This window comes from Epinephelus lanceolatus, chromosome 18 (genome assembly GCF_041903045.1).
Source record: "Epinephelus lanceolatus isolate andai-2023 chromosome 18, ASM4190304v1, whole genome shotgun sequence".
In the NCBI taxonomy this organism is placed as follows: Eukaryota; Metazoa; Chordata; class Actinopteri; order Perciformes; family Serranidae; genus Epinephelus; species Epinephelus lanceolatus.
The window spans coordinates 25555824-25575603 of record NC_135751.1 but is presented as its reverse complement, the minus strand read 5'-3'; the positions used below and the strand labels follow the sequence as shown (position 1 = coordinate 25575603).

Here is a 19780-nt window from a genome sequence, read left to right as displayed (position 1 = left end):
AATTGTAACAGTTGTTCATTTTTTTCCATACACGTCCACTCCTGTGTCGTAATGCTGGCGTCAGCAAGCTAAACTGGAAGCAATTGAGGAAGCAGGTCAAGTTATCCCCTGCCTTACAAACCATTGATAGACCTTGTGACAGTGCTTGAGCAACAGGGTTCCACAAATGGTGCTTGTGAGATAGAGGTCTGCAGGTCCTTAAAATTTTATAAATAGTAGGCCTTAAAAGTTGGTCTAAGTGGTCTTAAACTTGAAAGTATGAGGTCTTAATTGCCAGAAAAAAAATTATGTAATTTAAAATATCCACCTTTCAGTTTCTTTTAATCAAAATGAGTCAAACTTTCCTGCATGAAAGTCCAAATTTCTGATGTTACAAATCTTTAAACCTTCCATTGAACCTGTCTTTTTTTTTCACTTAATACTTGCACTTGTCTGCTGGCAAAATATTGGATTAACCTACCTCATTCAAATAACCATATTCCTACCTAAAACTTACCTCTGCACAGGAACATGTATATACAACTAACCTTTTTACTTTTCTGCAATGCTTGAGTAAGAAAGATTTGTCCAAAAATCAGACTTAAAGGCATTAAATTTGTCTGGTTACTAGAGACACTCTGGATACAATAATTTTGACCTGAAGCTGCTGTATATATATTTTTTACTATATTCACTAAATTTAAATGACAATTAATATTGGGGGGGGGGGGGTCTTAGAGAACTGCACTCTCGTCAGGGTGGAAAAGCCTCTGAGGCAGCATTTTACATGAAATAGGATACTCCCTGTTTAACAATTGCATCAACAGTGCATCACTATCAGGTGTGCAAACTCTCCTAGTGGGCCAGATTGGACCCTGGGCAAATAGGGAGGCTTTGGGTTAAATTTTAGTCACAGAAACTGTTGACATTTATTACAAATGAGCTATTCTCCTTTTTCAAATCATGATTTGGTTAGCTATGTGATCAAACCCCTTGTAAAAGCCTGTTTATATATGCTTAAATACTTTTCATTTTTCATCATTGTAACCATGGATTTAAAGACCTAATTACACAAATAAAACAGAAGACTAGAGCTACGGTTTAAGACTGGAATTCAGCCACAGAACATAACAGGAAATATCCACTCAGTTTCCATTTTATTAGACACACTTGTAAAATCTAATGTGATCCAATACAAAAGCTCAGCTATCAATTCTACCTTCACAAAGATATCACCGTTCAGTTTGGATTGAAACTGTCAGAGGTATTAATTCAGTTTTAAGCTTATTATTGAGACTGCTGTTTGCAGTGGTGTTAAACTGCTTTAATTTAGGTGTTCTTAATATTTTGCCTCCTAGGGGAATATTAGAAACACATTGCAATAATGCAGTACAGTACAGCTACACCACTGACTACAGCCTGAGTAATGAACAGTAACACAGTTTAACAAATTTAGCACTATAATCTCCCTAAATGTAAAATTAAAATGACATGTCTTTATTGATCCCCAGTCGGAAATTAGGTAATTACTGGCAGATCTGTTATACTGGATTGCTCTTACAGTGGCTAGGGAATATTCATGTATTCATATATTAGACATCTGAAATTTTCCACGACAGTCGAGCAGGTTTGAGGCTCTGATCTGGCAAAGCAATTCTGGCAACTCTGGTGACAGATCTCAGGTAAGCCAAAATACAAGCATCACTTGGGATAGTTGTGTGCTTTCATGGTGTGCACATAAATAACAGCTCTCACGAGGGAAGGAAACATCTGAAATCATTTTTATTACAAGATAAATGAACACCTGACAAGGTCATGTCAACGTAACTGAAAATTCATAAACCCACAAGGTTTTTATACTGCATTTGGCACTATTTCAAACTCTGAAATCTTAAATTAATTTACCATCAGTCTTCAAACAAAAACATTTTTACAGTCTTTGTAAATCTTATCATCTTTCATTCGCTCATTTGCTTCGACCAAACACTGGTTTCAGTCTTGTTGCTGTGGCTCAGGACTCAGCAAATCGCAACAATGTCCCAGACGTTGTAGGTATGCTGTGGAGAAAACAAAGGCTTTATTCAGTACATTAAGATGTAACGAGCAGCATAGGATTCCCCAACAGCCTGGGATGAGTAATAAGTCAACTTGGTCAGTCACTGGTGGATATGGTTAAAAAACAACAGCTGCATTGAGCTATGATTTTAAGCAGTTATAGCTGTCTTGTCCTTTAAAAAAACTCCATATTGCAAGGATCAAGCAGGCTGGTTTTTGAAGGTTTTTACAACCACATATTTTAACACCAGTGAGCAAGCATCTAGCCTGAGGGTTGTTCAAGCAAGTAACAAAACCCTCAATTACTGAACTGAGAGCAGCTGCACTAAGTACCTGCCCTTTTCATTTGACAGATAGGTAAACTCTGACCTACTGCAAAACCAACTAAAATTAAAAACACTTTAAAGAAACAGCAACCTGTACACAAGCAAATATTACCTTTCTACCAGCTCTGCACCAACAATATCACTGATGTGGTATTTCATGTGGAATTTCACATGTGTGGTTGTTTTCCGCTCCTCCAGCTCTGCCTTTAAGACTTCACTATATTTGGACTTCTTCACCATGCCGAGCACTGCTTTACGACCTAACAGGAAAAGCGGTAAGCTGGTTAGAAAACAAACACTCCTCCGTTTAGCAAGGCACCGTCAAATATCTTGTAAAATGAGAAATTTACATGTGAAGCAAAGTATCGTTGAGACTGTTTGTTGTAACACACACCTTGTATTAAGTATTTGGTGAATTTGCCAGAGTTGGGAATGGAAAGCCACCAGCTGCCTGCGTCCCTCACTGTCAGGACCCCTGACTTCACCAGCTGCCTGGAGGGTGAGAACAGGAAGCATGTGCGGATGTTTGAAATTTGAAATTTTAGAAGTAAAAATAGAACATGATAGATTGTCTTTCATACGTTATCTCAGAGTCTGTGAAAAGGAACTCCTTGAGCATCCTTTCTTTGCTGAAGCTCAGCTCTGTGCAAGGTGACAACAATTTCTCCAAGAACTTCTCCACTGTTGCCCGTGTCGCTCTGCCCTCCTCTCCTGCCAGCACTTTGGCCTTGTAATCGGAAGCAAAAACCAGCCCGAAAGCGTCTGCATCGAACCCGAGCTGGAACATCAGCAGCTCTCCTCGTTCCCGCAGCTTATTCTGTGGACCACAAGAAGTTCAGTGGGTTGTAGTTTCACATTTCCACCGAAGCACATGAACTTCCTGTCACTAATGAGTCTTACCAGCTCCTTGTCCACCAAAGTCTTGTCATTGTGTATGCTGTAGAGTTGGTGCTTAAGAACAATTTGAGGCAAGGCGTCATTGAAGAGCTTCCTGGGGAACAGTGTCATGAGGTACTTAAGGCTGGATCTGATGTCAGTTGGTCCTTTGAAGCAGTAAATGCAAAGTGAATTTTACATGTTTTAATGACATTTATACGACTTTGTAATGCGCCTCTTAGCAGCCACACCTACCATCTCCATCACTGATATCCCCAAACTTTGTAGTCTCATGTCTTCTTTTCTTCACCATGAAAGTGTCTGAAATCAGAGCCCGTTTTCTGTTCATACCTGGAGGAGGAAAGATGGTAGATAACAAAACCTGTTTACCCTGACAGCTGCTTTCCTCATGCTGACTCAACTGAAATACACAGACCCCATGGGTTTGCATGAGTTTGGCTATCGGGAAATACATCTCCTCACTTAGAAATGTTTGCTGAATGAAACCGTTAACATGGTAATAAACAACAGTTTGTTCTCATTTTGTGAGACACTGGCGTTTTGGTATAAGGACGAACAAGTGTCAAATTTAGTTAGCTAGTTAACACATAGCACCGGCAAAAACTTCACGTTAGCTCCACTTTTGAAGATACGAACTACAAGCTAGTTTAGTTGTTCACCCAAATTATGGTTTTGAGAATAAAATAAATCTGTCATATTGAATTTGTGAACACATTTTGATGGGACACACACAATTAGCCACTATGTTCATTCACTTGGTGCTGTCTTTCTTGTTAGCCAAGCTAAAGCAGCTAGCTAACCTAGCTAACGCTACTTTGTGAGTACGCTGAACATATAAGCAAATACTTGACCTGTCAAACTAGTTCAAACGCTTACCTGATAACTACTAATAGCAGTTATATTAGTATTCATATCGCTTCGGTCCCGTTCAATACAACTGCTTAAAGCTCAATGGGACAACGTAAATATAAACCGGAAGTGTCGCTGATACCGGAAGTGACGTCGGCTTTGTTAGCTTATGATGCTAGTTAGCTACCCAGCTAGCGAGATAAGTACATTTTATATTTTCTTTCTTACCTTTTACGCAATGATCAGAAAAGATGGTGTAACATAGGATAGTCGTTTTTACACAAAGTCCGATTTATAATATTGACCGACAGGACATCGACAGAAACGTAACTACGTTAGCTTGTTTTGTTGTGTATGCTGGCTAAGGTACGTTCACGTAGGGTTTTCATCTATTACTAGTAATCTAGTTTTAGTTGTAATAAAGTATTTTTTATTACGGCAGGGTAACGCACATTGCCAAAGCTAAGTACAGCTATTTTAGGCACTCTTTGTTCACCTAACATACAACACATGCTGTGTACAATAAGTGTGTGTTTACAGATTGCAAACACACACTTACTGTACGCAGCATGTAAAACAAACATCATCTTTACATTATGACATTGTCTTTATCCACATACACACACTATATCATCATTTAGACAGATCATGGTGTGATGTGCTCAGTTGTGGTGCATTTAAATAAGAAACTGCTGATCTCATGCAAGAACACATGCACAAGAGAATAGACAGGTAATCTTAAGGGGAACACCACCTAATTTAAGAATTATAATATGTCATTTCCATTGCTAAGGAAAGCTCAGATGATATTTGATACTCTCTCAAAACCAAACCAGAGAAGGAAGTCTCAAACTTGTGATGTCATAGGGTATTAACTCTGGGGCTGCTCTGAAGACAGTGACTGGGAGCCTGATTTTGTGGACCCACAAAATGTTTGTTTTCTTTTTGATACTCAAATGATCTTTATTCTAGTGTAATGTACTTAGTTGTGAAACAGAAAATGTCCATTATACTCATAACATTCCTCTGGGTGCTCTCTGCAACCCTTTTTACACAGTGAGGCATGTAATGCAACAGTGTTGGCCTCTAGTTTGACATATAACAACCACATCAGCAGCGATTTCTAAACAACAATGTCATCAACGTGGCAACAACAATCATTTACCATCCAGTTATATGCTGGCTGAACTTGTCCTCTGCTCAGAGGGTAAGGAGCTTCCAGACCTCATCGTTTTCCCAGTTTGTGGACTCATTAGCTGCTGTTCTTCTTTGAGTCAGCTGCTAACTGCTATCAGCTACCTTTAAAACCTCATATAGTGGGTCAAAAAAAATGTTACACCCATGCCACCTATGACTCCATAGGTAGTTTTGGAGCTGTTACTACCTCCAATGCTGCTTGAAAGGTGAGACAACTCTGCCTCCCCCCCCCCCCCCCCCCCCCCATTCTGGAATAGTGCATTTTATACAGGACGGCAAGGCGGCATAAAGGCGTGAAATTCCTGCCTTTAACAGACAGTGTCATCCAGAACATTTTTCTCAATTCATTGTCTGTGGACCAGCTCCAGAGTTTCTACACTATGACATCACACGTGTGTTTTAGCACTCTAGTTTTTGGATTTGGGAGAGATATATTCATTTTTACTAATATTTTTGGACTGTCTCAGACGATAGGAGTAAAATGTATGGATTTTGAAAATTGGTGAAGTTCCCCTTTAAAGACTAGTATACTATGAGCATCTATTATGTTCAACATGAAGCATAAAAAACAAAAATAAAAGGTACTATATACACTATACACAAATAGTGGGTAGGGTCACATGTCAGATGCACTTTTAGCAGCATAAAAGAAAAAGGTTTGCACTGTCTTTTCAGTGACAGCACAAGTGATGGGGGCCTTAGCAAAGCAAGACAATCAAGAAGATATAAACAATCATCTATGTCATGAATTTGTGTCATTGCACTTTTCTCCACTAGGTAGAAATGGACCAGCACAGATCCCAAAGTCCCAGGTCCAGATACCAGAATTCTCATTCAGCGCACAAAAGACAGAGAGATGGAAATGGAAGACATCACAGTGAGAATAAATACTCCAGACCAAACCATCACCAGCATCACTTTCAGTCAACTCCTGGGCAAAACCCACCCAGCTCTCGGGGTTTGAGCACCAGAAGGGAGCTATATGAAAGAGACTTTCCTGTGTACAAACAGCCTGTCGAAGTTGGATGTTTCTCCCTCGACTCTGAGCGTAGATTCTTCAATGACAGGAGGCAGATGAGATATTATGTGGAACCTGACAGAAGTCCTAATTTTGACCTGAGAGATGGCTATAAGGACCGCTTTACAAAGAGAGACGATTGTGTGAAGGAAAAGCTGGATCACATCCTACGCTGGATCTTGGCCAACAGGTCGAAGCTCAGCTCAAGGGCGACCGCAGCCTCATCATGGTAAGTGTAATCAGAAGTTTTTGTTCTTCACATTCAGGGTAACACTTCTAGGTCAGATAGATACTCACTTGTGATTATCACCTCTCACCTCAACTTTCCTGTTGGACGCATATTCTTTGATCAACCTCTGCTCTTCCCAGTGCTCTAGATGTAGAATTTGTGACATGGCGTGGTCATCTGACCAAGCTGCTGACCACTCCCTATGAGACAAAGGAGGGTTGGTTGCTGGCGGTCACCAGGTTCAGAGGCACGCTTTACATCAGTGAAGTGGAAACAGAAGCTGCCCGTAGGGAACGAGAGAACCGCACTGAGAGACATGAAGAGATGATGTACTGGGGATACAAGTTTGAACAATACACATGTGCAGGTAGGTAGGTTTATACACCTTTCTTTCAGATCTCAAATCATATAAAGGTACTTAAAGTGATGAGCACTTGTATGAATGATAACGCCTCATATTCATCCACTTCCTGTAGATACCGCCCATAGCTTACCTGACCCAGGCGGCGTGGTCAACACTAATGAGGCCTTCTGTACAGTGGTGCAAACTCGGCTTGCAGATCACAGACTCCTGTTCTCCGGTGAGGTTGACTGCCGGGATAAAGATCCCAAAGCTCCAGCTCCTCCTGCATGCTATGTCGAGCTGAAGACATCTGCGGAGATCTGCACCCCCAAACAGCGCAGCAACTTCCACAGGTAGATGCTGAAACCGCAAAACATCACATCTTTTATTTTTTCATGTCAGGGTGTTGTGTTTTTTTCCCCAAGTCTGAGCTGTTTTAAAGTTCCCTCATTTTGGTGGTCCTCAGGTTCAAACTGCTGAAGTGGTGGGCCCAGTCTTTTCTCCCTGGAGTCCCCCGGGTTGTGGCAGGTTTTCGGGATCATGAAGGAGTGGTTGTCGCTGTGGAGACTTTTCCCATCTCAAAGATTTCACATATCATCAAGGTATGGTAAAGCTGTTTGCAAGGATGAACAACTGGTCATCAAAAACGTATCCAAACACTGAGAAATCTGTTTTGAAATCTGTCTAAATAGAAGTTATTGGATTTGAATAAATAAATCATTAACTCAAAATATTCTGTTTCATCTGGACAGAATGAGCACAACTGCTGGAGGCCGACAGTGTGTATGAACTTCTGCTGTGAGTTCCTGTCTTTTGTGAAGCGAATCGTCACTGAAGACAATCCAAGGTGAGTTGCAGTGACAGACTATGTTGCTAACCTTTCTTTAATTTTAAGTAAACAGATTTTATAAATCAGCATTGTTTCCCTCTCAGTGTGGTGTACCTGTTCTCCTGGGAGCCCCACAGAGATGTGACCTACTCCGTCCACAGGGACTCCCAGTATTCCTTCCTGCCACACTGGTATGTGGACGGGATGAGCAGTGGTGAAGACTCACACCAGCAGTCGTAACTTACAACCAACCTACTGGGACTGTCAGTTCAAACCTCCAATGGAGGATTATTAACCAAAGTACGTTGGAATTTTAGATGTTTACAGTTTTACAGTCTCTTTTTGTGTCACTGATCATCTCCACGTGATTTTCTGGTGCTTTTTCTTATTTGTTGTTGTTGTTGTTAAGCAGTAAGAACTGCAGCATCTTTTTCATCTTGCATGTGGTGAATTGAAATAAAACAGCAGGTAAGCACCATTTAATATTGTTTCTCACACTTTATTGTTATAATAATAATAATTCAAACCCCAAAGTTAGAAAGCAATGTGTTTAAAACATTGTGATGTAAATAAACTAAGATAACTTAAAGCAAATATTGTGTCCACAGATACAAAGTTTCTTTCATGTAAACTGTTCTGTTCAAAACATTGGTAGTATTTTATTACGGTCCTTAACAATTTCAAAAAGGAATGCGCATAATAAATAATTATTACCATACAGCTACGTTTGAAAAAAACAAGTTGTCATTGCGAGATAAAAGTTATGAATGTGCACTGTGTCATCTAGTAATTATTGCCTTTGTTGTTATTTTATAATGAATAGTGACACATTCACCAGCTTTGGGCTCCTCAACTATTAAATGAGGTTCATGCTGTCCCTTTGCCTCACCTGAGTTAGTGATATTTTCTTTGCGCAGAGCTTTCTGCTTTTTCACACACTGTATATCACCAGATTTTGCAGTTTTCTCGCAGCAGTTTCATTTTTTCTGCCGTACTGGTAGGAGTGGTGGGGAAAAAAAAAATCACTACAGCCTAGTGGTGATATTTTGTAGACCAACATTATATCGATACACAGACGGCAAGTATAATTTTTCAAATATAAATTATTACTATTGCAAATTAAACTTTTGGCAGCATGAAATCAATTGCTTTCTCCGTCAACTGGATACATTTTGCTGCAGTAAAAAAGATTGAAGTGAGATGAACAGACTGAAAACTTTATCTTAAAAGAGAAAACAGATGTTGACAAAGTTTTCTTTTTGGGGACATAATTGGTAGGTGAAAAAATGTAAGAAAAAATTGCAATATATTTTATCGCAAAGCATTTAAAACCATAGTAATATTGTTTTGTTATTGTATCAGTCTCTGGTGATTCTCACCCCCACTTACTGGCCATGTATTGTTAACATAAAGCCACCTGAGGCCCTTCTGTGTGGAGTCTACATGATCTCCCCTTAGTGTGGGTTTTTTTTCTGGGTACTCCAGCTTCCTCCCACAGTCCATAGACATGCAGGGTAACTGGTGACACATTTAAATTGCCTGTAGGTGTGAGTGTGAGCATGAATGGCTGTCTGTTTCTATGTCTCAACCCTGTGATAGTCTAGCAGTTTGTACAGGGTGTACCCTGCCTCTTGCCTAAAGCCAGCTGGGATAGGCTTCAGCCACATTTTAGAAAATGAATGAATGAATTTAATAAGGAACATTAGCCATCATAATTAATTTTGTAGCTGCCATGGGTGTACAATTTGTGGGGGGAACGCAGGGGAATTGCCCCCCTTAATATTTGCAGCCTGCATTTATCCCCCTTGATAAAAACATGACAGCTGAGGGCTTTATTTTAAAGACACTTATACCATATATTGGTTGAGAAAAGGCACAAATTGGTGCATAAAAAATCACCAGAATGCAAAAAAAATTAAGTGTTTGACACCAAAAACTTTCTGGTCTCTCTTTACGCAGGTATATAATTCACTGACACTCAAATATATGGTGTAACTGAGAACAGGAAGTGTGTGAGACAGCAAAAAGGTCTGATAAGGAGCTCATCTGGTAAATAACGTCATTTCTATTGTCATTAAGTTGACAGTATCCTTACTACTCGCACCTTGGTTACACACAATTTAATACAACAAACAGACAAAATGATTTTCTACATGTGATGTTACAAAGTAATATTGAGAGCAGCACCTCTGGTAATAGTTAAAACTCATGTTAACAGGTTGAACAACTAGTCCAACAACAACCAATGAAGTGAATCAAGTGTCAGTGAGGTTTAAAGGTGAAAGGCAGCAGAAACATCCGTTCAATAAATCAGAAAAAAAGAGCACGGTGATAAACAAATACTGTAAATTAATGCAAAACCCTGAATAACCAACACTACTAACAGGACACTGTGAGACAAATGTTCATACTGACCAATACAGTTGTAAAGACAGTTGACAATTAAGAGCATTGTGAGTTTAAGAACAGTCATCAGGGCGTTTACATCAGTTCATAGAGGCACTTAGCACCTACTGCAGTATTTACACACATGTACGTTCTACTCTCAAACTGTATTGCCACCCACTTATTCCATTTATATTAAATTCATTTTCACTTAATATATTATAACTGTTAAAACCAAGACCTTGCTGAGCTTGACACAAAAGTCTATAAATGAATAAATGAACGGGAGCTCTCCTCCCTTTCACCATCATTATTATTATTACTGCTGATGTGTGTGTAGTGATGACATCACAAGTCAGAATATTAAAAAACATTAATCTGGCAAAAATTTCGTGAGGTTTCTATCAAACTGAGTTAAATTCACAGTTAAAACATAAGACAGTGTGTGAAGAATGGTCCAGTATCTTAAGTCAAGGCAATACCAGAGTAGGCAGCTCAACTTATTGGTGTCATCATTTCCATTAGACCCCTAATGTCGAAGGAAAAGTTCCACAGTTTAGGAACAAAGAGTGTTCACTTTTTTGCTGATATTTCGATGAGAGGATCGATACAAATTTTGGTTTTAATCAAAGTGCAATCAATTTCCCTAAATGTCATATGATGTCAACTTTCCCTTCACAAAATAGTGTGATGTGTTCCCACACTAGTTTTAAAATCTCAGCTGGTGACATCACTTAGAGGGTCTCAACAGAGATTCACCTGTGGAGGAAATCAAGGCCAGTCTGCACAAATGGAACCATTTAAAGACCCAGTGAAATGAAAAAGGAATTTCCCCAGTTTTAATCCTTTACCTCAATGTTAATTGATCGCTACATGCCAAATATATGTTAAAAAAAAAATCATAAATCCAGTCTCTTTTCCTTCCGCAAAACTAGGTAATGTTTCAAATGTTGAATGACTCATCCTGTACCCAGGCGTGATAAGGAAACTTTGGGCGAGACTTTGGACTAGCTAGCTACAGTGGTAATATAAAAGAGCACTTCACTGTTTGTGGGTTGGAATCATGGACTGTAAAAATTGTGGACGTAGGCACCATAATGTCACCTACTGGTTTGTGGACTCCAGTTTTAAGCCTCAAGTTCGGCATTTCGGTAGTCACCATTTTGGTTTTTTTTTGGAGCCAGAAATGACCATATTTGGGCGAGAGGCTGGCGCAGTGGAGGACCGCAGGGTGGATCTAAATGAGAAGCCAAGGACACTGAATGACAGTGTCCTTGGCACACTCACTCAAAGCAGCCTGCCCTTAATTATGCGTAACTTTAAGCCTTAATGAAATGTTGGTGACTTATATAGAAATTCACTCCTGAACAGTTGTCATGGACAGGAACATTAGCGACAGAGACCTGTTTTTGTACCAGGCTGTAAACATGTTTACCCCTGCTGTAAAGGTGGGCATTGTAACATTGGGGTCTATGGGGACTGACTGGCTTCTGGAGCCAGCCCCACGTGGCCATTCGAAGAATTGCAGTTATTGGCACTTCCATGTCGGCTTCATTTTTCAGCCCTGGAAGTTGATTGTGATAGTTAACAGAGGGATATGAAGAAAAATAGGAAGAAATGTGTGTTTGGTTCTCTGTGGACAAAACGGCTAAGGTCTATTTTTTCATCTCGCCATTGTACTCTTCCTGACAGGGTGAGGGTGGTGTCTGCGGAGCCAATAGGCCGCCATAGCTCTGTTTCACGCTAAACTCTAAGCCTGCCTTTACTTTTAAGCAGTCAAATCAAATGCGAAGGATTTGATCTAAATCCCTCTTGAAACTGCACACCAGTGTTGTAGCACTTGGAATCGGTCTTTGTCTTGAGACCTCTTTTTGAAGTCCTCGGTTGTTTAAGACATTTCTGCATATTTACTTGGTCTTGTCTCGGTCTCAGGCGAAGAGGACTTGGAATTTTATCAAAGGTAATATCATCAAATGGCTCGGGCAAGACCACAACTGCAGGTACATCACTTAATTGCTTTTGCATAAAAAGAAAAGTTGAATAAAGGTGGTTGAGTTCAGCTTTCAGATCAATTCGAGGGGTGCCTATCATGTTTCACAGTATATCCCAAGTGTGTCCTGCAGTGTGGAGCTTGCACTGGTCTAGTCCTGGTCTTGTGTTGATCACAATACACTGGTCTTGGTCATGACTTGGTCTCAGCCCCTTAGAGTCTTGGTCTTGTGTTGGTCTCACTACACTCAGGTCTTGGTCATGACTTGGTCTCAGTTTAGGTGGTCTTACAACACTGCTGTACCCTGCCCAAATATTCTGCTTCACTGTGAAATAACTTCCACTTCACTGGGACTTTAAAGGTTAAAAAAGAGGTTATTATTACGAGTATCACACCCTACTCTGGTTTTGGTGTATTTTTTGGGCAAGCGTGGGAATCTGTGGTCCTAAAAGGTACCTGTCCCATTTTTTTATTTTCTCATTTTGACTGAAACAATACCTGGCATTAACAAAAGATTAGCAGCCACTGATACGACCTACAGATGATGAGTGTACTAATGCCGTACTGTATTCAAGTAGGCGTGTGTTCAGTGCTTCAGCTTCTTGTTCAGGCCCATGACCTTGAAGGTAGCAGCAGTGATCTTCTCGTACACGACAAACATGAGGGCAGCCGTCAGCACCGTCTGTAGCAGCTTGGCCTCCAGGCCTTTGTACAACCCGAGAACACCATACCTCCTGTAATGAAGGGAACAGATGTGTGTTAATGATGAGCCAGTATAACATCTTCACCAGTGTGCTCTGTGTCGGTGAATGTGTTCGTGGCTGTACTCACTTGATTCTTTCCATTAGCAGAGAGAAAATGTTTGAGAGGCTTCCAATCAATCTGCCCTTGCCGTCACCTTTGTACTGGCCGAACTGATAAGAAAGCATGAAGCAGCAGGTTAATTATAATCCTTGAGATTTGATGAGAGATCTGAGATTGAATATCTGACATTGTCATGAGATCTTGACGACATGACAGACAATATATTATATAATAGTATAGCACCAGGCTTATCTGTCAACAGTGGCAAAGTTTTCAGATGTTTTGGAAAAGCAAACAAATGGGTGACATTTTATGTAAGATATTATTTACCCTCAGGATGGCCTGAACTGTCTGAAGAGGATACGTCGCTGTTGTAGCGATGGCCTTGGCAATGGCTCCAATGAGAAAGATCTCTGCTGAGGATATCTGTGGTAGGAGACAAAGATTTAACCCACTCATACCCAGTGTTTTCATTTGTTGTTAGAGTAGTACCTGTGTTTAATGTCTTACTCTTTTGATCAAAAATGACCCGAAGCTAAATTTCTTCTGATTGTTGTATGTAAATAGTTCAAATAAATACTAAATATAGCAACTTCCGATCAACCCGTAATAATTTCAGTCTTAAAATAACAACTTCCATTTAGGTCCCACGCAGTTTCAATTTGAACTGAAATGTTGTATTCAACACAGTGCTATCTTTCTGGTGCCCTCTTACCTTCTTCCCTCCCCTGCCTGCCCTCCTCTTCATGGCCTCATAAAACATGAACTGTACAGCCGGGTTGACGACGAGGATGAGTGAGGGCAGAGTGCCGTTCCACAGAGTTCCCACTCCCTCATTGGCTATGATCTGTGAGAAAGCATCTGAGAGGGAAAGCCCAAACACAGCAGGGTTTTTAAAACTGCACAGTGACAACAAAACAAGCATACTATAAAACAGATATATATCACACACCAAAGATGCCCTTGTACTGGGTCTGATGGAGATCTTCATTCCTGAACTTTACTCCCTGCAGCTTCAGTCGAGTGTTGACCACCCACATGGGAGTGGTCGTAATCACATTCACCACCCCTGCAGGAACAACAGATCGTTAGCTTTCTAGAGTCACTGTTAGAGGTACCACATGGCTTTTTTGACCTCTGGTAGCTCACATTCATCAATATTGAAAAAAATACAGTAAAGGCCAAAAGTTTGGACACACCTTCTCATTCAATGCGTTTTCTTTATTTTCATGACTATTTACATTGTAGATTCTCACTGAAGGCATCAAAACTATGAATGAACACATGTGGAGTTATGTACTTAACAAAAAAAGGTGAAATAACTGAAAACATGTTTTATATTCTAGTTTCTTCAAAATAGCCACCCTTTGCTCTGATTACTGCTTTGCACACTCTTGGCATTCTCTCCATGAGCTTCAAGAGGTAGTCACCTGAAATGGTTTCCACTTCACAGATGTGCCTTATCAGGGTTAATTAGTGGAATTTCTTGCTTTATCAATGGGGTTGGGACCATCAGTTGTGTTGTGCAGAAGTCAGGTTAATACACAGCCGACAGCCCTATTGGACAACTGTTAAAATTCATATTATGGCAAGAACCAATCAGCTAACTAAAGAAAAACGAGTGGCCATCATTACTTTAAGAAATGAAGGTCAGTCAGTCCGGAAAATTGCAAAAACTTTAAATGTGTCCCCAAGTGGAGTCGCAAAAACCATCAAGCGCTACAAGGAAACTGGCACACATGAGGACCGACCCAGGAAAGGAAGACCAAGAGTCACCTCTGCTTCTGAGGATAAGTTCATCCGAGTCACCAGCCTCAGAAATCGCAAGTTAACAGCAGCTCAGATCAGAGACCAGATGAATGCCACACAGAGTTCTAGCAGCAGACCCATCTCTAGAACAACTGTTAAGAGGAGACTGCGCCAATCAGGCCTTCATGGTCAAATAGCTGCTAGGAAACCACTGCTAAGGAGAGGCAACAAGCAGAAGAGATTTGTTTGGGCCAAGAAACACAAGGAATGGACATTAGACCAGTGGAAATCTGTGCTTTGGTCTGATGAGTCCAAATTTGAGATCTTTGGTTCCAACCGCCGTGTCTTTGTGAGACGCAGAAAAGGTGAACGGATGGATTCCACATGCCTGGTTCCCACTGTGAAGCATGGAGGAGGAGGTGTGATGGTGTGGGGGTGTTTTGCTGGTGACACTGTTGGGGATTTATTCAAAATTGAAGGCACACTGAACCAGCATGGCTACCACAGCATCCTGCAGCAACATGCCATCCCATCCGGTTTGCGTTTAGTTGGACGATCATTTATTTTTCAACAGGACAATGACCCCAAACACACCTCCAGGCTGTGTAAGGGCTATTTGACCAAGAAGGAGAGTGATGGAGTGCTGCGGCAGATGACCTGGCCTCCACAGTCACCGGACCTGAACCCAATCGAGATGGTTTGGGGTGAGCTGGACTGCAGAGTGAAGGCAAAGGGGCCAACAAGTGCTAAACACCTCTGGGAACTCCTTCAAGACTGTTGGAAAACCATTTCAGGTGACTACCTCTTGAAGCTCATGGAGAGAATGCCAAGAGTGTGCAAAGCAGTAATCAGAGCAAAGGGTGGCTATTTTGAAGAAACTAGAATATAAAACATGTTTTCAGTTATTTCACCTTTTTTTGTTAAGTACATAACTCCACATGTGTTCATTCATAGTTTTGATGCCTTCAGTGAGAATCTACAATGTAAATAGTCATGAAAATAAAGAAAACGCATTGAATGAGAAGGTGTGTCCAAACTTTTGGCCTGTACTGTATATAACAATACAGTTTTAAAAATGTCAACATGTTTATTTCTTTACAAGAAAACTCCACAGGGCACCTTTAAGTCCTTCACTCAACACCTTCAATACTTGATTGTTTCCATCAGATCATAAATAACCACTCGTTTGGCCGTGCTTACCTGCTACGACCCCCATGAGCAGGTCTTTGCCAGGTCTGGGTTTTCCAGGACCAGATGCTGTCAGCTTCTTCAGCGTGTTGAAGGTGTAGAAGTAGACAAAGTTGGAGCAGCAGAGGCTGGAAATGACTGGTAACCAGCCTCTGTACAGAGACTGACTGGGAGAAGTGGCAGAGAGTCAGACTTAGAGAACCAGCAGATATTACGTTACAGAAGCTGAAAACAGGAATTATTGGCATTTTCAGTGTCAGTCAATCATCTGGTAAACTGAATGCTTCAGCTCTAGTTTATGCAGATTTTACTGATCAGAAATGTCTGCTGTAATTACATTGCAGTAGTACTTTACTCAGTTCAAATTAAATCATAAACCAGCAGAGAACTACACTTACAGGCCTTCTTCCTTTGCTATCTCAGCCAAGATGATGGGGGTTGACTTTGACTTTCTCTTCTCATCCACTGAAAAGCAAACAAAAATGAGAAAAGTCAGTGAACAGGTCCCCCGATCTGAGTGAATGTATTAGAGCAACTAGACAAAGATCAGTTTACTGGTGTTTTCTGCAGCTCTAAAGAACCTCTTAAGTCTGAATAAATCGCCCATGTGATGCCATCAGGGTAGGGATGCAAATCAAAAACAAGTTCCAGTTGAGGTCCGGTTCTAAATTGTCCGATCCATCTTAATCATATGCTTCCGAGTTCATCGATTCCTTTTATCTAGGCTGGCATCTTTTTTTCTTAGAGTTACACATTGCAAAGCAAACTCGTGCATCTACGCTGCTGGAAACTTGCAACAAGAAAGAGTCATGGCAGAGAGGAAGAAACGGTCCAAAGTGTGGCTTCATTACACAAAGAAAGATGTCCATAGTGCTGCTTGTAATGTCTGCAAAATGATAAAACATATGTGTCTATGCAACGTGGGGTTAATTCCAGGAATACCATGTATCTGACACTCTACGCACAAGTTCTAAGCAGCATGTCTGTTACAGATTGGAAATAACCTGTTATAATAACATTAGTGCCACGCAGGCAGGCTCAGCAATTCATTTCATCAACTAGGAAAACCTGAATGAAACTGAATGCTGTGCAAATATTTTCTCATTTTATCCACTTGAGACAATGCTGAAAGACTTTGTAGGTGCCCCCCCCCCGCCACCCCACCCACACACACACACACACACACAGAAAATTGACCTGGATGAATCAATAACATCCTATCAATTCCCATCCTTATATCAGGGTTATGGCTTGGCTTATACTTCAAATTTACAACAGAAACTCTGAGTAACAAGGCTGTCAGGGCCCCAAGACTCTGGAACGATCTTCCATTTGAATTTTCTTGAGTTTAAGTTCATTTAAACCACCGCTGTTTTTATACACCAAAGAGTTTTAATCAGTTCTTTTGAAAGTTGTTATTTCCATGTCTTGTCTGCTTTAATTATTGACATGTAAGGCACGTTGTACCTCTGATTTGAAAAGCACTTTATAATTAAAGATCATTATTATTATTGTTATAACAAACCAGGCACACACCAGAATGTTAACAAGGCATGGACGCTCTCAACCCAGCTCACATTTGCATGTGGGGCCCATGTAAGTAGTAAATGCTTTGAAAACTAGGGTCTATGTGGGACTGTCCATGGGTACCATATTGGCCCCATGTCAATTACCCACATCAATGGCTTTACCCAAAGGGGCCCCACATGGTTATGCTCTGACTACCTTGGTACCAAGTGGGTATGGGCCCAAAATGGGCATCTTATATCGGCACGTTATGGGTATCAGCCAATACTGGCTTTAAAATGAACTAACAGAATCGGCTGTCATGCTTTTTCTTAATTTGCACAATGAATATTACATACATTGAAAAGTATTGTATATCATGTCTTTATCTGCTGGTGGGCCATCACTTTAAGAGTATGCATGCATAATATGATGTTAATTCCACTACAAAAGAGACTTGACAATCACTAAAATTAGGTAGGGAAAAAAGTGGGTATATCAATATCAATATGGTTATCAGTCAAATGAGTTGTTACATATCGACATATCGGATATCGGGAGAAAATCCAATATCGTGCCTTCCTGTTATCCTCACAAGAAACTCGTCCACCTCTGTTGAGAGTTGCTGCTATCAGGTAACCTCTGTCCAAGATGATAAGACCTCCAACTCACCCTGCAGTCTGCTCTTGGCTGTGTCCAAAGGGAAGAAGACGGTCATGGCTGTCACACTCCCCTAAAACACAATGCATTGTCATGAAACAAAAATATATACACTAAACAAAATGACAGAAGGCTCAGTCACTCCCCATGTTCTGTCTCTTCAGTAGCAGCAGTGCTAACATCAAACTAGTAAAATAAAAAGCAGGCTCATCCACATTAATGTTTGACACCTGCTTTATTGCTCTTATTGATCTCTGCTCACCATTGCACCTGCCACAGCGTGAACCAGCGTCTCGTAAGACAGAAGGCCGACAGCCGAGCCCCCGTTGCCCGACATCTCTGCAGCCTCTCCCGGTCAGACCACCACACACACAGACACCGGAAAGTAACCGCGGAGACACCCGAGGAGAGTTAGCCGGCGGTCGGTCTGGTTTTTCTGGCAGCGGAAGTGTTTGGGGAACAACAGGAACTGTCACAGCTCAGACTTCATGGTGTCTTCAAGGCTACAGGCGGCCAGAAAGACGGAAAAGTGCGGAGAGAAAAGTGTCGAGCGATGTTTCCTCCCAGTCTCCATTCATTGGTTGAGCCGGGTTGACAACTTCTTCTTCTTCTGTAGCGTCTTCGTTTTCTTCTTCTTCTACTGCTGGTTTTCAGCAACCCGGAAGGACGCATTACAGCCACCTACTGAAGTGGAGGGTGAAGATAGATAGATAGATAGATAGATAGATAGATAGATATTGGTTATAACCAGCAGTGCAAACAAATGGTTGGAGTGTAACTATTAAGCTATAGAGGACCATATATATTTATATATAGGACCATAAAGTTGTTGTTGTTGCTGTTGTTGCTGTTGTTGTTGTTGGTGGTGGTGGTGGTGGTGGTGGTGTTTTAGTTTGCTTGTCTTTCCAACTTTTTTTAATGCAGGGCTTTTACATGAAGAATGGAATATTTTTACAGTGTGGTATTTAAAGCAAGGATTTTGCTTTTAACCTATTTAATTGTTGTTCAAAATAAAGTTAAAAAAACAAAAATTATATATATATATATATATATATATATATATATATATATATATATATATATATATATATATATACCTATATATCTGAATCACCTGTGTCTTCCTTATGCTCACGTCCTCTACCAGAGGCCTGGGAATTTGAGGGCTCTGCGCAGTATCTCATCTGTTCATAGGACTGGACTGCATATATGTATTTATATGTGTGTGTTTGAACTATCGATCTACAATCCTTTAAATGTCTAATGTGAACACCTTATATTTACAATGTCACTTCACACATTTCTTTGAAAACATTTGTAAAAAATTTTTTTTTTCCTAAATTGATTAGATATTTGGAGAAAAAAAAGTTCTCCACTTTGTGTTTGAAAGTGAACAGGGTGTGGCTGAGTATGAGCATGGTGAATAGCATAGGCATTTCTTTTCTGCCCCAACTGTCCCCCTGTACCAACTGACTCCACTCTCCCTCCCCTGAATTATCTTGATAACGGTCACCACTGAAAATATCTAAAATATTCCAAAACAATTAAAAGTCCTTCAACAGAAAGATTCTTTAAATATACATAATGAGTCACTATGCAGTGTGTTATAATATTTTATAGTACGTTTGTTGGACTATATCTTTAACATTATAGCTGGTTGAGGTGAAGGTTATTTTAACTTTTAGTTTTATGTACTTTAAAATCATATTTTATAAGGTCATTGTCATTTATATGTTAAATCTTAATCTGTACGTAGTAGCTATAGCTGTTAAAATA

General features: G+C 40.4%; 3 protein-coding genes across 6 annotated transcripts; 1 reads left to right on the top strand and 2 right to left on the bottom strand.

Annotated features, from left to right (window-relative positions):
* Positions 1-1742: 1742 nt before the first annotated feature.
* whr1 (winged helix repair factor 1) lies at positions 1743-4258 on the bottom strand. The gene is made up of 7 exons (XM_033644441.2): positions 4134-4258; positions 3492-3587; positions 3261-3403; positions 2942-3177; positions 2755-2852; positions 2473-2620; positions 1743-2036 (listed from the first exon to the last, which is right to left on the bottom strand). Exons 2-7 carry the CDS (start codon positions 3583-3585, stop codon positions 1991-1993), a joined length of 765 nt encoding a protein of 254 aa, XP_033500332.1. The 5' UTR covers positions 3586-3587; positions 4134-4258; the 3' UTR covers positions 1743-1990.
* Positions 4238-8442, top strand: dxo (decapping exoribonuclease). 3 transcript variants are annotated; one of them, XM_033644437.2, is made up of 7 exons: positions 4238-4305; positions 6078-6550; positions 6691-6917; positions 7027-7246; positions 7360-7495; positions 7646-7740; positions 7827-8442. In XM_033644437.2, the coding sequence occupies exons 2-7, from the start codon at positions 6087-6089 to the stop codon at positions 7960-7962; spliced, it is 1278 nt and encodes a 425-aa protein (XP_033500328.1). In that variant the 5' UTR covers positions 4238-4305; positions 6078-6086; the 3' UTR covers positions 7963-8442. The 3 variants fall into 3 exon arrangements, with proteins under 3 accessions (XP_033500328.1, XP_033500326.1, XP_033500327.1); XM_033644435.2 differs by having other exon boundaries at positions 4248-4472; positions 6081-6550; XM_033644436.2 differs by having other exon boundaries at positions 4249-4472; positions 6085-6550.
* Positions 8443-9827: 1385 nt separating this feature from the next.
* slc25a17l (solute carrier family 25 member 17-like) lies at positions 9828-18606 on the bottom strand. Of its 2 annotated transcripts, XM_078161044.1 has the most exons (10): positions 18267-18606; positions 18017-18077; positions 16237-16303; positions 15851-16005; positions 13854-13970; positions 13617-13762; positions 13232-13327; positions 12929-13011; positions 12663-12831; positions 9828-11344 (listed from the first exon to the last, which is right to left on the bottom strand). In XM_078161044.1, the coding sequence occupies exons 1-9, from the start codon at positions 18339-18341 to the stop codon at positions 12684-12686; spliced, it is 948 nt and encodes a 315-aa protein (XP_078017170.1). In that variant the 5' UTR covers positions 18342-18606; the 3' UTR covers positions 9828-11344; positions 12663-12683. The 2 variants fall into 2 exon arrangements, with proteins under 2 accessions (XP_078017170.1, XP_033500331.1); XM_033644440.2 differs by having other exon boundaries at positions 9828-12831; positions 18267-18605.
* Between the last annotated feature and the right edge of the window lie 1174 nt (positions 18607-19780).